General features: G+C 34.4%; 2 protein-coding genes across 3 annotated transcripts; one reads left to right on the top strand and one right to left on the bottom strand.

Annotated features, from left to right (window-relative positions):
- Positions 5,936–9,145, top strand: LOC107638607 (translocase of chloroplast 159, chloroplastic). Of its 2 annotated transcripts, none has more exons than XM_016341953.2 (2): positions 5,936–7,000; positions 7,103–9,145. In XM_016341953.2, the coding sequence occupies exons 1-2, from the start codon at positions 6,055–6,057 to the stop codon at positions 8,659–8,661; spliced, it is 2,505 nt and encodes an 834-aa protein (XP_016197439.1). In that variant the 5' UTR covers positions 5,936–6,054; the 3' UTR covers positions 8,662–9,145. The 2 variants fall into 2 exon arrangements, with proteins under 2 accessions (XP_016197439.1, XP_020960601.1); XM_021104942.1 differs by having other exon boundaries at positions 6,280–6,417; positions 6,518–9,145.
- LOC107638599 (xyloglucan 6-xylosyltransferase 2) lies at positions 10,210–11,862 on the bottom strand (the record flags this gene model as incomplete). Its single annotated transcript, XM_016341941.2, is given in 1 exon segment — positions 10,210–11,862. A coding segment is annotated over 1 exon segment (1,236 nt). The 3' UTR covers positions 10,210–10,570.

The raw sequence follows: 17,621 nt of genomic DNA, 5'->3' as shown, positions 1-17,621 counted from the left end.
AAGAAGATGGTATAAAAAAATATTATACAAATTTAATTTGAAAAATATGTCTTAGAAGTTTTTTTTTTTAAGTTATGAATTGCTTTGAGTACTTTTTTTTTTTGGAGACGAATTGCTTTGAGTTTAAAATAGGAAGAGTATGGTCAAATAAAAAAGCACAAAAGTGAAAGCTTTCTTTTCTTTTTTATAAAGGAAAAGTGGGTGAATGATTCGGTGGTCCTCACTTGTTTTTTCACCAATTGTGGTGAAAACTTAAATCAACGGTTAGATCATTATTAAATTTGATCCAACGGTGGGTTATATTTTGTTAATTATAATCAATTTTTTTTTTTGCAATTAATGGTATATAAACTACGGCCCAATAGAATTTGTTATTTCCATAAAAAATTTTGCTGAATCCTAAATTTCACCCACACACAAAATTGAATTTCATAATTTTCAACTAGTTAAACACACAATTGTCTCCCTTCGTCAACATCAACATCAACATCATTATCTTCTTCTTCACTCTAATATTAATTCTGTTGATGTTCAACTATACATCTCCTAAGTTTCATATTTTATACCTTTACAAGCTTATTTCTTTATCAAATTTACTGCGTATATCTTATCTCTCAATATCTGTGAGGAAGCAATCTGAATCTCAATGTCTAATGAGGTAGGTTTTTCATTAATCTGAAACCCTAAGTCACACTCTTAGGATTAATTTTGATAGATTTCTTGCATCATGCCATCAAATACCTAGCCTAAAATTAGGTTATTTCTAGCATTATTTACTTATGTAATTAGATTATTATTTATCAACTACAAGCAATGTTAAATTATTAACGACTTTAGATAAGGAGAAAACTGTCGAAATTGTATTCTTGTTGGGTGCATAGCATCGGTGGAAGACAGTCACCTATATGGGGACGATAGTGGCGACGAGTATTGTTGACTCATCGATTGTTCTAGAAATGCTCTCTTTTGCACTACCTGTTCCCATTATCTGAATTGTCCCCTGTTCGGTTTTGACACAAAATTTTCTAATTTTGTAGTTTTTGTTGTGGTGGACGAGAAGATAGTTTTTCTACATTACAGTGGTGGACCAAATCTAGCAAACTCCTCTATCTCCATGACTTAGCAGTAGACCAAAAAAAGCTTCACCTCTATGAGATAACACTAACCCTGTTCTTTGTATTTTTCATTTTGTCACTTCATGTTTAACTTATGATTTTTATTGATTATTCTATTGTAATTGTGACTTCAACTGAAACTGGTTTTGATTTTAAAGTAACTACTACAACTTAACTTCCTGCAATAATGTGTTGAAAAGGATAAAGATTATGTGTTGCTTATTATGCTGCAAATTGAAAATTAGTTCCACTTTATCGGAAAACCTAACTAAGAATACATTATGCATTCATATATATCTTCAATTGTTTTTGAACTTATACAAATCTTGAGGAGGGGTTGGCTTCAAATCTCCTTGTGTATATAATTATCAGCTTTGCTGAAGTAGTTTACATTAATTAATGCATTCTTCTTTGAAGGTAAATGATTCTGAGTTTTTAGTGAGTTGATGAAGTAAATTTCGCTCATAATACTTATCATTCATTGTATTAAAGACAAATTGAAGGGCTTTGGTATAATTCTTCTGAATTGCATAATATGTAAAGCTTAAATGAGCTTCCTTTTAATATAAATAAATCAATTTAAATAAATATTATATTTTTCTTAATGCTATAATATAGATTACCAACACTGAAGTTATATAACATCTGATTTGAAACTGTTACATTGTTCTTTGTGACTTAGATTTATGTTTCTAAAATATTTTTCTTTATCTTCTTTTCCAGGTTGCACAGTTTGGAATTTTGGATCACTAATATAGATAATATCCATTTCTTTTACTAGTTATGAGTCTCAAAACAAAGGACCATTAATTAGAGCTTGATTTATGCTATTTAATTTAATTTCATAATTCTGTGTAACTGACATTGTTATGCAGCCAATTAAGACTCAATAATTAGTATCTTTCACTTTATGTCCAAGTTAAGGCCACAATTTCATGTTGCTAATACTCTTGGATTGTGATGTAATGTCATGTTATATACTATTGTGCATAAATTAATATTTAATGCTTTCATAATTATATGATTGTGTCACTGAGTAACATAAATAGTTGGCAATCAATACATGTTTAGTTTTGTAAAAATATGTTCATGAACTCTAAAAATAAATAGTGTCATGACTTCACATACAAGTCTTTCAGTCAGTAAATAGATATAAATTTGGAGAAATTTCATATAATAAAACTACAAAATTAAAAGCATGCATTTAATAACATTTTTATGAAAGAACTCCTAAGAATAATGAATGTTGACTAGCCAATATTTTAATTGCCATAAAATAAAAGAGAAAGATAAATAAGTGATTCATCCATAATATAGATAATAATTAAAGTTAAAGCCTTTGTAAGTACACCCATAATATCCAAACTAGCACAACTAAAATAAAATTAGATGATAATTAAAGCTTGAAAATAAAACTAGTTTATAATTAAAGCAAACTACATAATACGGGCTACATATGCCACAAAGAAAATGCTTAGGTATTGGTCCTTCATGCTCCCACCTGGTGCTTCTCCCACTCAATTGCATCTTTAAGAATCTCATTCTTCAACTGATTGAAGGGACTAGTAACCAAGTCCACCGCTAACTTAGCACGAAGCAAGTTGTGTTCCAACTGTTTCATGAAATTTATATTTTGTTAGAGCTTGGTTATCTATTAGTATATATATTTGATGGGATAAATGATAGGATAATTTCTAACATTCTTAATGTCCTCCCCATTGCAATCCAATGAATAATGTTTTTCTTTATACGAGAAACTCAATTATCTTTTCAAATAAAATAATAAAAGAAATTGCCTTGATTAATATAGTGATAAGAATTAGTAATCAAAGCCAGGTAGCTCACCATGCCTGGGAGATCATAATCAAACTGATTTTCCATGTTGATCCATGAAATAACCCAGCTAGCAGAATTGGTGTTGCAGTAACAACAAACAATTACTATACAATGTTATTTAATTATACTATCAGCTAAATATTTTTTTGTGGCTTAACAACTACCCGCTGCGACAATTTGGTATGCCCTTTCCATCTATAATTGGCCAATCCGGTAAGCCATGGGGTAGAAATTTCTCATTCGTGTCAAAGCATTCACTTGTTATTTTGAACAACATTCTGGCCTACAAATTACCAAGAATTTTTGAGTGGTTAAATTATTTGATAGCAAGCACCTGATTTGTAATTTTTGATCTTATGAAAAGAAGCCTTACAATATCGCGCATCCGAGCCTTTCTATCTCTAACCAAGTACAGTTGTGGATTAGAGTCAAGGTAATATAAAGCCTCTTGGTGCATTCCAATTACCATCGCAAACCAATTGGCACCGAGATCCTCAATTGGCACATAGATCTTGAAATTTGGATTAATTAGATAGCATATAGGATATTCACATATCATAATTACTCCTAATACACAGGACCTTTAAACTTAAAGGTAACAATAAACAATACTGTATCCAAATTAAAGATTTTGTAGAATTTAAAGGAGAGGGTCATCTTACATATTGCAATTGTGTTGATGCTTTGATCCAAGTGTCCATATACTCCATCTGCATGAGTGCTTGACTCTTTTTCTCATGCACATCCTCCTATCAATCAAAATTTATGTTAAATAAATTATTGGATTATAGTTGATAAACTCTATTAAAATATGCTATGTTATGATCACAATATTCATAATATTTCATGCAATTGGACTAACTAACCGCAAAAGTGGGAGGAAGACACCAAATGTAGGGGTCAGGGTAAGCAAATTGAGCAAGTGTCACGTTTTTGCATAGCATTTGCATGACCAATTCATCTATATCATTTTCAGGAAGAAGGCTATGCATGATTTTTCTTGTAGCTGTCATTTCGCCCATCTTCACCAGATACTCCCTTTGTAGAGTCAACAAGAACACATGAATTAATCAATAATTATAATTTGACTATGTGGTTATTGTCTTTTTTTATGATATTGCAAACACATAAAGTTCAGATTTTTACTCTTGATACACTCCGCTGTTGAAGATGTATGCAAATATCCTGGCTTGCACATCATTGAAGTCCATTGCAGGTGTTACCTTGAACTTGTTTCTCCCGCTCTGCACAAAAAATATATTTAATACAAGTTATAGAGACAAAGTAATGCAACTATATTATTGACTGTGATTGAGTTTAGCACAAAATTAAACAAGGTACCTTTGTGGTAGCATTGGTCCGACGAGATCCTTGGCCTACACAACGACTCTTCAACGGAGGGCTTTGCCTGGTTGGCCCCTGATTACCTGCACTGTTAACTGTAGGTAAACCTGTTCCCTTCTCCTTTTTTGGTTTTCTAGTAAAAGGGGTCCTGAACAACCTATTCCTTATGATATTGGTGTAGGCTGGAGCTTGCACTAAATTCTCTTCAGTATCGTTTTTTGTCGGAAGCCCTCGCGACAACAAACAAAATTCTGTCGATTGATTATCCCATTGTGCTTTCGCGTCTTACTTTTTCGACCACTAAATCCCCTTGACTTGGCAAATGCATTGTAGAAATCAAAAGCCACTCCTCGATCACTGAAATGATATCTTTTTATATCAACATCTACAATATTCAAGAACTCAGTCTTTCCTATGTCCTCCCACCCATCAATCTTATAAGATTCATCCAATTGATCAAAATGGGCACCTTCATTGGGTTCAGAAGCACCAACTTCTGCATTTGCCAAGTTAGCATCCATGAAGATATCGTCGTCCAGGAGCTCATCACCGTTTCTCAAGGGATTCTCCAAATTTCCGTGAAACCCGTCAACATTATTGGTTTCATCTACATAATCCTACATGAACAAATTAATTTAGACTAGGTATTTGATGGCATGATGCAAGAAATCTATCAAAATTAATTCTAAGAGTGTGACTTAGGGTTTCAGATTGATGAAAAACCTACCTCATTAGACATTGAGATTCAGATTGCTTCCTCGCAGAGATTGAGAGATAAGATATACACCGTAAATTTGATAAAGAAATAAGCTTGTAAGGGTGTAAAATATGAAACTTAGGAGATGTATAGTTGAACATCAACAGAACTAATATTAAAGTGGTGAAGAAGAAGATAATGATGTTGATGTTGATGTTGACGAAGGGAGACAATTGTGTGTTTAACTAGTTGAAAATTATGAAATTTAATTTTGTGTGGGTGAAATTTAGGATTCAGCAAAATTTTTTATGAAAATAACAAATTCTATTGGGCCGTAGTTCATATACCATTAATTGCAAAAAAAAAAATTGATTATAATTAACAAAATATAACCCACCATTGGATCAAATTTAATAATGATCTAACCATTGATTTAAGTTTTCACCACAATTGGTGAAAAAACAAGTGAGGACCACCGAATCATTCACCGAAAAAGTGGTGTTTTTTTTTTTATTTTTTTTTAAGACTTTGTTTTTTCTCGTCATTTCGTCAGTATTCTTTCTACTAGCTACAAATCAATAAATTATTATTGGGTTTGTTTGGGTGAACTTTAAAAAAAAAATATTTTTTGAATTATTTAAAAAAAATTTATAAAAAATAAAAATAATTTTATATTTAAATATTTTTAAATTTCTATCAACTTAATCGTATCTAAACAAACATTTAACCCATTTAACCGAACATATATACCATATTAGCAAAGAAGATACAATTCTAACAAAAATAAATAATTAAAGCAAAGAAGATACAAATTACTTCAATTTAGTAAAAAAAAAATTAAAATAAATAAAGTATCCGGTTTTGGTTAATACTAAAATAAAAAAGGCAATAGTGATGCAGCTACATAAGACAGAGATTATATGTGATATTTTGAAATCCATATATAAATAGGTAGGTAGGTTGTTCTCGCCAACCTCAAAATCCTAATCTTGAAAGTTTGAAGTTTCGCCTTCCCCCTTCTGCGGCTGCCGCAGTGGGTGACACCGTAACAACCACCACAAAATGCCTTTTCATTCAAAGTCTTTCGTCTCTTCCACCCCTCAAATGCCGTCTCTTTCAGCTTCCCTTCCTATCCGAGCTCCTCTTACCAACCATGACTCGGAAGAAGATGAAGAAGATGAAGAGGGAAGTTATGCCTCTGAAAACGGAATATCTCCTCCTATCCATGGTGCTACTTTACCTGTTAGGCCCTTTGCCAATTTGTCTACCTATGTTGATGGAGATGATGAAGACACTGAAGGTGAAGAACAAACCGATGATGAGATTTTAGGTGTTGTGAGGGTGCCTCCTCCCCCCAGAATTAGGGTGTTTGATGATGTTGAAGTTGAAGAACAAAATGATGATACTTCTGCGAATTCATTACCGGTTAGTCATTCATTACTTTCAGATGAGTTTTCTTTCAACGATGTCTCTTCGGATAATTCTGTTGCTGAAGCTCAAGATGACATTGATAGTGTTGGGATAGGTCTTGATGAAGAAGAGCTTGATCTTAATGGTAGAGTAGATTATGATGATGATTATGATGATGATGATGATGATTTCTCTGATGTTATGTCACGGTATTCACAAGATAATTTGAGCAATGGACAAGTTGGGAAGGTGAGAATAGTGTTAGATGAGTTTGAGAAGGGAGAATTTTATGACATAAACAGAAATGAGGGAAGCCCCCTAGAGATGATTGAGAATGATTCCACAATGCTAGCGAAGTTGGAAGTTGACACCAGAGAGGCTATTAACATGGTCAATGGCATCAACATTGAGGATTATGGCAATAGCAGAATGCCAAAACAGAATAGTAGTAGCATTCATGATCCGCAAGAACAGTATTCCCAGCCAGAAACTGATTTTATCATGTCGGTTGAACAAGTCTTTGCTGACACCATTGATGATAGTGCAACTCAAAGAAGTGTAGCTAATGGAAGCCAAGGTCTTGCAACCAACCAGGAAGGTGAGTGCAAGAAGCTGGTAAGCATACCTAAATCCATGATAAACTCAAACGCTAATTTACATGATTCGTCATCGGGTTTTGAATGTAGTGATGATTGTGAAGGTAAACAAACTCACTGTGTTGAGTCTTCTCGATGGTTGGACCCAACACTGCTTCAGGAGAATGGATATTTGGAAAATGATTTGTCTGAGGCCAATTTAGATGATAATCAAGACAACCTACTTTGCAACCACGTGGAAACAGATCTTAAATTTGGAGTCACAGTTAAAGAAGAAGCCAGTGTTGCATTAAATACGATAGCTGAAGAATCAAAGAGACATGGTTCTGCTTCAGATGGAGATACGGAAAGCTTGACCACAGTAAGCCTAGAAGGCCTTGAACAGTTCAAGGAACAAATTTCTGCCCTCTCTTATCTTTTGGGGTCAAAAGGTTCTTTAAAGAACTGTCAACAAGAGGAACTTGTCAGGAGTTCACATGAAAATATAATGTTATCAAGGGATGACGCACAAGGGCAATTTGTTAATGTTACTTGTGGTGGTGAATGGAATGGCAAGACCAATGCTGATGAATCCAGTGCTATCTTACTCAAAGATCCAGGTAGTCTCGATTTCTTACTATGCTGTGGAGCTCAAGATGAATTTGAACACAACTTAAGCAACAAAGATAAGGAAAAAATACGGAGGGTACAGAACAAATGCGTGAAATTCTTGAGGATTGTCCAGCGATTATATTTATCTGTGGAAGATTCCTTTGTCTCAAAGGTGCTATGCAGGTTAGTTGCAGATATTGGAAGGCGCTCAAATCAAGAATTTGTCATTGAGTCAGCAAAATTATCAGCAAAGAAGCTTGAAGAAGATTGTAGAGATGATTTAGACTTATGTTTAAACATTCTAGTTCTTGGGAAAAGTGGGGTGGGAAAAAGTGCAACCATAAATTCTATTTTTGATGATGTGAAGGTTGTGACAAATGCATTTCAACCTGCTACGACCTCTGTAGAAGAGGTTTCTGGAACCATAGATGGAATCAAGATCAGAATGCTTGACACACCTGGTCTGAGGTCCTCTATGAAGGAGCAAGCTTTCAACAGAAAAATATTGTCATCTATCAAGAGGCATATGAAAAAGTTTCCTCCAGATGTCATTCTCTACATCGATCGGGTAGATGCTCAGTCCCGAGATCTGAACGACTTACCAATGTTAAAGTCAATCACAAGTTCTCTTGGTCCGTCAATATGGCAACGTAGTATTCTTACCCTGACTCATGCTGCTGCTTCTCCGCTTGATGGACCATCAGGATCCCCTTTGCGCTATGAGTTATCTGTGGCGCAAAAATCCTATCTTGTTCAGCAATCAATTGCACAGTCAGTAGGTGATCTGTGTCAACTGAGTCCGAGTTTCATTTGTCCGGTGTCTCTTGTTGAGAACCATCCATTAGGTGGAGAATATGTGCTTCCGAATGGACTAAGATGGAGAAGCCAATTATTAACTTTGTGTGCCTCTCTAAAAATTCTATCTCAAGTGTGTCCTGTGACACTGCCTCCAACTCCTTTTGATCGTTGGAAGCAATTTTTCTTCCAGGATGACACCCCGCAGCTCAGCCATGTCTTTTCTTCTCTATTGCAGTCTCATGCTCACCTAAAATTCAAATCCAGTTGGAATTGAGTAGCTGCTGCTTTTCAAGCGGTTTAGAATGCGAGCTAGTCTCACCAGGTTCATTAAAAAGCAATGTTTTGCATTATCATGAACGTTTGTTGAACTCCTCAATAGAAGTAGTGTTGAAAGTGATTCAGATACATCAAGAAGAAGAGCAATTGTAGTGGCAGGTGTTGTTGAACACGGGCGAAGATTATATGATTGGCATCTTAGTTTGGGAGAGAGATGATAATATATCAATCCTTGTCTAAGCTGTTTATAATGCCAATGTTTCGATGTAGTCATGGTTGGAACCATGATCTTAAGTGTCTTCTTTGCATGAATATTTATGGTAGCTTTGTAGCTTTTGGAAGCATAGATAATGAAGGTTAAATTTCCACTTAGATTGCATGATACCAGAGCAGTGAATATCCTCTGCATCGTATTTAATACAGTTATGGTAAATTTGAGATCAATTAGCTAAGTAAAGTTTTGCAAGGTAGCATTTCTGTCTCACATACAGATTCATTAAATTTGTGCAATCAGTACAGGATTTGTAGCATAAGCAGCCAAGATAGAGAACAATGTGTAGCATAATCATACTTAACTTTCTTGTGTCTGCTGCAACGCTGACAAAAGGAGTTCAGCTGTAGTAATAAATTAATAATATAGTATGTCATAAGATAACATCATTTTTATAATCTGAAAGAGTATAAAATTGGATTACTCACGAGAACAAACTTTAATAGTCATTACTACAAATTGATTTTAATTCAACATGATACTTTTAAGCAATAGCATATAAATTTTTCCATCAGAAGCTTTATTGTCACTCCACTTTCACCCATCATTAGGCTGCGTTTAGTTCTGTAAACAAACGCAACCATGTCATGTGAAACACAGTGAACCAAAAGGCAGACTATCAAGAGGCCCTTTTCTTGGTTACCACTCTATCCAATAATCAACAATAGTTCCTCCGATTACTACCCTTTTTTGCCACTCTAATCCAAATAAACTAATATAAGAGAAATTTCAATTGTTTTGCCAGTTGCCACGGTGATGCATAGGAGACAAAAAGAGAAAAAGAAGTGACTCTTTTCATTTGGCTACCAAGTAAACCCAAAAGAGAGTAAAAACAGATTCTGATACAATCCCTCCCTCCCAAGCTTTTCTCTGAACCCATATCAATCTATGTACAATTATATTTATCTGTCTGTAAATATCAGTACCAGTAGAGAATTATCTACGACAAAAAGTATCAGCCATCACTGCGCATACAATTCCACCAGAATCCCTACAAAATCATTGCCTAATTCATCCATACTTTCCATAACAAGAAATGCTGTATCTATCTAAAGAACCATATTTATATTGAAATCTGACTGACAAATAGACTGGACAATGCAGAATTGCGGATTCCTCCTATCATAATATGCAAATCATGAAGCACTTGGCGTCCTCATAAAGCAAACAAATTTTCTTTAGACCCGCCTCTGTTGAAGTGGTAAGAGATAACCAAAAGCAAACGGGTAATTACAGCATTAATCTGAATTGTGTGAATCTAGACACAAGCACAAATGAGACAAGGGTGCTTTGTTATTCTCCAAACTCAGTACAACTCAACAAGTACCATGACAATATTGTTAAACTAAACTAAATCAAATGAAGGAATAGGCACAACTAAGATGAAGGAATTTTGTTCTTCTCAAAATTCAATATAACTCAAGATACTAAAGCAATGATATCTGTAAAAGCAAAAAGAAAGATTACAACTTTTGTTGCTAAATAAAGAGATGATGAATGATAACAATTACAGGATCCACACATATTCTAAATAAATAGATAACTGCAGAAGTGAGCAGAGACTATGGAGGCCCAAATGAGTGGCAACTAGTGGGGATACAAGATGAAATTTTTGTTAAAGGTGGTATATATATAATCAAGATGAAGTTGGCAACTTGATAGCCTTGAAAGCTGGATGAAGCAATCCAAGCTCATCTTTGACATCAAGAGGGTTGCTGGTCTCATTCCTGACCCTCTTGACCCTGCGGCTAGCGAGTGACTTGTGTGTGAAGCCATACATCTGCAAGATCTGGTTGTCACCGAAATTGTAAGCACGGTCCATTTGCTTCAAGCACCTTTCAACAGGGTAGTCACCAAACTTGCCACAAGGCTTGCACCCCACAAAGTGAGTCACTAGTGGCCACCTATGGTCACCAAGTCCAGGGTGATAGTTCTCAATCATCTCCTCATACCTATCAACCAAAATCCCCCAATATCCATGGAGATAATAATGATTCTCAAGGTACACCTTATCACCCCATTGCTCCTTCCCAGTGGCCAACAAGTACACCATTGCAGATTGATCATCGGCTTCGAAAACCGGCCTGTTCTTCAGCTCCCTGGTGAGGATCTTGCCAGCTTCGTCCCTGACTTTCCCCTTAGGCCCCATTGGAGCCCAAGCATCAAGAATATCAAGAGACCACTGACAATTCCTGAGAAGGAAGCTACCAGTGTTCAAACCAATCCAGTTCTTCTCATCATACACCATCTCGTTCCAACCGTGCATCACAAAGTTGGAATCTTTGTACCTCTCCCAAGGCACCTCAAAGGCCATATCAGTGAACATGGCATCACTGTCCATCCACCATAGAAACTCAACTTCAGGGTGTGACAACAGAAGCTTCCGAATCAAAGGCAACTTAGCCCAAAACCCAGCCATTTCGGCATCAAGAAGAGCCATGTTATAGAAAATCTCGATCCCATGGAGCCTGCAATAATCGATCTTGTTCTTAATGGACTTCAAAAGGTAATGGTCCCCAACCGGGTTTTCACACGGTTTGGGGGAAGACCCGGTTACCAGAAGAACCCGGGGCTTATTGGGACCAATGAAGTTCGGGTAATCGGGGTTGTTTTTGAGCCACTGGCCACGTTGCTCGTCCCAATCGGAGATCTTAGGACCGAGAGTGTAAGGGGCGTTTGGATCGCGCTTTGGTTCGTCGGCGGAGGCGGCCTCGTCGACGAGGATCTTGGAGATGTCGAAGGTGGCGTAGTTGTTTGCGTCGTTTGTGGTGGTTTCGGCGGTGAGGAAGAGGCAGAGGAATGTGAGGCTGCCGCGGCGGCAGGCACGCTGGATCTGGCGGAGGCGGCGAAGCCCCAGGCAGCGCTCCAGCATTGTCTTTTCTGAGTTGTGTTGAGTCGGAACTCGGACGGAACCGCCGACACCGACACCGACACAGACAAACGGTTTTGTGTCTTTGCGTGTGTATTTGTCTGTTTTTGAATTGAGTGGCAGGATGGTAAATAAATGAGAAATTAGGGTGTTTCTGCTGGGTAGAGGTGCAGTGGTGGGTTATAGAGAGAGAGATCCACAAATTCAGATCACAACTCAAGTTGAGACTTGAGAGTTTAGTAGCACTCAGTTGGAGGAATCAACTTGGAATGTTCTTCTCCTATTTCAATTCCTTCTCATTTTATTATTATTTCTTCTTACATTGTTTTCTCTTTCTTTTATAATTACTAATTTTTACATTGCCGCTTGAAATGGAGGTAACATGATATGATATTAACAAAAACCAAGAGGCGCCATTGCATTTCATAGTTGATCCCCCATTGTCAGCCCACTTAGCCCATGGTCCATGGACAAATACTTTCTCACATCTGGATGTGGCCCAAACCAACATTATCCAAATCTAAATCTAAATAAATTGATGGAAAAAACTATTCAAAAAGAAAGAAAATATCATTGTATTTGTATCATTTTCTACAATTACAATATTCAATATTGATCTATTAACATGGAACATGGATTAGCACTTAGCACACTTATTAGAAGAAAATATTAGTTACGAGGAATGCAACTATACGTTGAGATATGGATTTTGATGAAAGGTTGGAAATTTTATACATGATTAAATGTTTTACGATTGACTAAGACTCTGATACTTCAATTAATAAAAGAGTAAGCCAGATGTTAAATGATTGAAATCAATCATAATTGTAGATATTTATAAAGAAATTAGTAAACACTATATTATCTTGATGTTAAATTAAGAATCATTAATAAATATGATCAGATCGATTATGGATAGGTCATATCTTAGAAGGGGTTGTCTTTGTGTTGGTCCAATTGTATTTGGACCAAAGTTAAATTTTTATGACTTAGGCTCTTTATTAAGCTAGATACTAGTTGAATAATTTCACAATAAATTTATCACGTTATAGTGATAAAAAATGCTATTTATACATGACATTAGATATTTATACATGTTATATTTATTAAGCTAAATTTATACATGCTATTTATACATGCTATTTATGTATAAATATATATGATTTAATTTATTTTTAATATATATTTATATTTTAACATATATTTTATAGGATAATTTATCTAAATAAAATGGTTGGGAGAAATCTTTACTCAATTGCAACAATTGTAATTTCTTTACTTATGTGTCCTGATTCATTATTATGTAAACCGTGGTAAGTTACCACGTTTTATTTTTTATACATAAACCGTGACAGATAAGCACGGTTTATGAAGTGACCAAGATGAGCATAAATCATAGTAACTAAACACGGTTTATAAAGAGAGAACTTTGATCATAAAACCTTGTTACTTTCCACAGTTTATGAAGGGATATGTAAATGCAAAAACCTTTGTTACTTGCCACCGTTTATAAAAAGAAAAATTCTATATATATATGAGTGAGATTCAAGATGTTGAAGAGAAATATTTTATAATGGCAAACACGAGGAAGAAATTTTTTAAATAATAAGGACAAATCACACTATTAAACCAGAGTTATCTAGAATATTGGACCAGCTCAATGTTAATCAGATTTTTTATTTTTATTATAAAAAATAAAAAAAATCATGTTATTTTTTAGGATCTAATTTTTTTTACTGTGTTTTCATAAAGTTTGCACAAAATTCACCTATCACATTAACTAAACTTATTTATTTACGTAAAATTTGTTTATAGACTCAGCAAACTTGTTTATGTTTTAATACAATTTAAATTGTATTAGTATATTTTTATTTTTAATCTATTTAATTTTATTTAAATAATTAGATTTTTAAATTATAAAATTTGTATTAGTTTGTAATTTAAAGATAATATTCTCTCTTACAATCCAGATGAACAAGCAGGTCCGGAAGTGGGTTGGTATTGGAGTGGGTCTGCTGCCAAAGTCTATGACTCACGCAATGGTTACTTGTGGTTGTGTAAGCAGCTGTTTGGTTGGGAGGAGAGGGAGAATTGGCTTTGGCTTTGGCGTCAGCTTGTTCCAGAAAAGCATAAGTTTTTTGCTTGGTTGTGTCTTAAGGAGGCTCTTCCTACTGCAAGTTTTCGCTTTAGAAGAGGGATGTCGTCATCGGATAGGTGTCCAAGATGTCTTTCTAGCTAGGAATCGGTTATACATTGTATTCGGGATTGTTCAAAAGCTCAGCTTGTCTGGCAAAGGTTGGATATTCCTTGTCATCCTTTGGATTTGAAGAACTGGTTCTTGTATCATAGCAGAGAGCACCCGTTCAAGTTCTTTTCGGGACTTTGGTGGATATGGCGAGCAAGGAATAACGACATCTTTAATCCCCATGAAACTTGGCCTCCGGAAAAAGTCATTTGTTTGGCATTAACTTCAGAAAAGGAGCTTAGGAATATTTTTGAATTACAACGTATGTCCCTTCCCTCTACTCTAAATGGTTTTTGGAATCCCCCATCTATTGGTACTTTTAAGATTAATTGTGATGCTAGTTATTTTGGTTTGGGTGATAGTGTTGGTTTTGCTTGTGTTATTAGAGATTGTAATGGGAGCTGGCAAAGGGGGTGTTTGGGAATGATTGAGAGTAATAGTATTCTTCAAGGAGAATTGTTTGCTATTTGGAGAGGATATCTCTTAGTTTGGGATGTGGGTCAACGAGATGTTATTTGTGAGACGGATTGTGTGGAAGCATTTAATCTTGTTACTCAAGATGGTTTTGGGTTTATTGATCCACTGGTGCTCAAAATAAGAGATATCATGCATTGGAATTGGCGTGTTGACTTTCGTTTGATTATGAGAGATGCAAACACAGTGGCAGATACTATGGCAAAGATGGCGATGAAGTTACAACTTTCGCATGTGGAGCTTCTTTCACCTTGGGAGGAGTTTAAGAGTAGTCTTAAACGGGACTGTCCCTCTATTTAAGCAGTTTCCTTATTTTGTTTCTTTTGTTTTTTTTTGTTTAATTTATTTCAGTCACAAAAAAAAATGTGATAGGTGAATTTTGTATTTATATTACTCCACGCATAAATCGTGGTAACTTAGGGAGTTTTATGATTACACGAACTACTCATAAACCGTGGAAACTTAGCACCGTTTTCACGTTATTCATGCATTATTTTTTGCGATTTATGTTCATCTTGGTCATTTTATAAACCGTGTTTATTTGCCACGATTTACATAATAATAAATCAAGACACATAAATAAAAGAATTACAATTATTATATTTGAGTAAAGATTTATCCCAATTATTTTATTTAAATAAATTATCCTAATAATTTATTTTAATAATTGATTTTAGTATATACACATGCGTATATTAATTTGGTGTTGTAAAGAAATAAAAATAAAACAATTGAGGTAGTGTGTATACTGTCAAGAAATATCGTTTAAGAAAGGTGGCAAAGTAGTCCAAACTCAAAATTGTATATCCCAATGAAGAGACAATCACCAAAAGGGTGGACCAATATTATTATATGAAGCCACATGCCATTGCTTAGAGGCCGTTTATCTATGACGGATAGGGATGGTCATGTGATTTGTTGCTATATTTATAAGAAGCTTATTATGCTCAAGATTAAACTTGTCAATTCCAAGCCTCTCAAAAAAATGCATAACCTGAAAAATGTCTCTATCATGATAATGGAAGACACAAGGCATGATCCTACAACTTGTGACAGAGCTGATCAAATGGATCCTATAATCATTCATTAGTGTAACATCTAAAATTTGATCCAATTTAAGCCCAAAATCATATCAGAGTAGCAAAGTAACGAAGCAGGCCAACCTGACCATGTGAGGAGCACGTGGCCTACAATCTTTTCAGAAAAATATGAAATGCATGCTATTTTTGTATCTTATGTTGCTATGTGATTAAAGATTAAAATTAGAATAAAATTCCTTTCCCGTCTTTATAACTATTTATTTTATGGATATTGTGTTTTTTAATAATTATAAAAATATAAATCGATCTCTATCTATTTTTGTATTTGTTCAATCTAATTTCTGTAATCGATTAACAGCATATCACACAGTGATGTATTAATAATGTGTCTACGTAGTTTTGTCTCTTTTATAATAGAGATAAATCGCCTCCTAAATCTTTCAATCGTCCAGCGTGATTCTTCCTCCGCTTCTCTCGCTCTTTCTCCGTCGCTACCTCCTCCCTCTTCCTCCGAAAATGATTTTGATGATGATTCTGGAGAGGAGATGAGGTAGGTCGGGGGTTAGGTTTTAGAGATGAGGGAGTCAGTGGCAAAGAGGGAGGGAGAGAGAATTTCGGAACAAGAGAGAGGAGGCGGTGACGGAGACTCGGAGAGAGAGCGGGAGAAGCGGGAGAAGCGGAGGAGAGATCACACCAATGGTTGAGAGGTTCTATGGGATGATTTGCCCCTATTACGAAGGAGACAAAGCCACGTAGATATGTTACCTGACACGTCACGTCAGCGTATAACCAGCTAACAACTGATTACAGAGATTGAATTGAATAAATACAAAAGTGAATGGGACCAATTTGTAATTTTATAATTATTAGAGAGCACAATATCTATCGAATAAATGGTTAGGAATTGAAAATGACTTTTACTCTTAAAACTATTATCATATTAAATTGGCCACATGAAATCACTAAATTTTCCCCTTCATGTTTATTTATACATCAAATTAAATTTTTTGTATGACTCAAGTTAGGAATACACTTAAAAGTAATATTTTGTCAGAGACATATATTTTGTTTTATTTCTTCAAATGGAATTATTTTTTTTGGTGACTTCAAATGGAATTATTTATTTATTTATATTTTTGCATAAATACTAAAAAATTAAATAAAATGTGTGTTAATTAAAAAAAAGTGAAAAAAAAAATTTCCTCCTACCAATTTTGGGTATATATTTAATATAAAAAATGTTTGATAACAAAAAAAAATTAATCAAAAATAGTTATAACTTATTTTATTTAACATTTATTAATTATTGTTATTTACTTGTTATAACAATTAATAAGTGCTAAATATAATAAGTTTTGACTTTTTTTTTATCTCTCAAACATTACCAATTTAACATTAACCTAGAAAATTTTGCGTACTATCTTCGATAATCAATACTGGTACCATCATTAGATTATAGTTAATATAGTTAGTTGATATTAATTTGGAGTAGTTAATAATCATTACTAACATATATACCTTAACTAGCAGTAGAAAACATACATTTTACCCTATCTTATAGTGATATAATAGTACTGTAATAATAAGTTGACTTTCGTAATCATTAATTACTATTTAAAAGCTCTTCCTTTATTCGAGTAATATATCAATAAATTGCTGAATACTAGTCTAAACTCTAAAGTAAAATTTAGTCACCAAAAAAAAAAGTAAAATTTAATCTTCAATGACTCTTTGTCTTCTTTTTAACGCACTGGTTCAATTCATTGACAAGAGTGTCTTTGTGTTGTATTAAAATGAACGACGAATTACACATAGCAAAAATGATATATCATTTTATTTCTAATAAATTAATATGCTTAACACATCATAAAAAAAGGCTAGGTTTTTAAGCTCTAATTTAATAAATTAGGAGATTAAAGAGTTCAACTTTTCTTATAAAAGTGTTAGGTATATTGTTAAAAATTTTTGTTAACATTGTTCTAGAACTAGCTAGAGTCTAGAATGCTAGATCTCTCATGAGATGTAATCACTTAAATTGTGGGTGCATCAAGTGTGATGT

This window comes from Arachis ipaensis, chromosome B01 (assembly GCF_000816755.2).
Source record: "Arachis ipaensis cultivar K30076 chromosome B01, Araip1.1, whole genome shotgun sequence".
NCBI classification, from domain to species: domain Eukaryota; kingdom Viridiplantae; phylum Streptophyta; class Magnoliopsida; order Fabales; family Fabaceae; genus Arachis; species Arachis ipaensis.
Note: the sequence above shows the minus strand (reverse complement) of the source record. Positions and strands in the feature narration are given on the sequence as shown.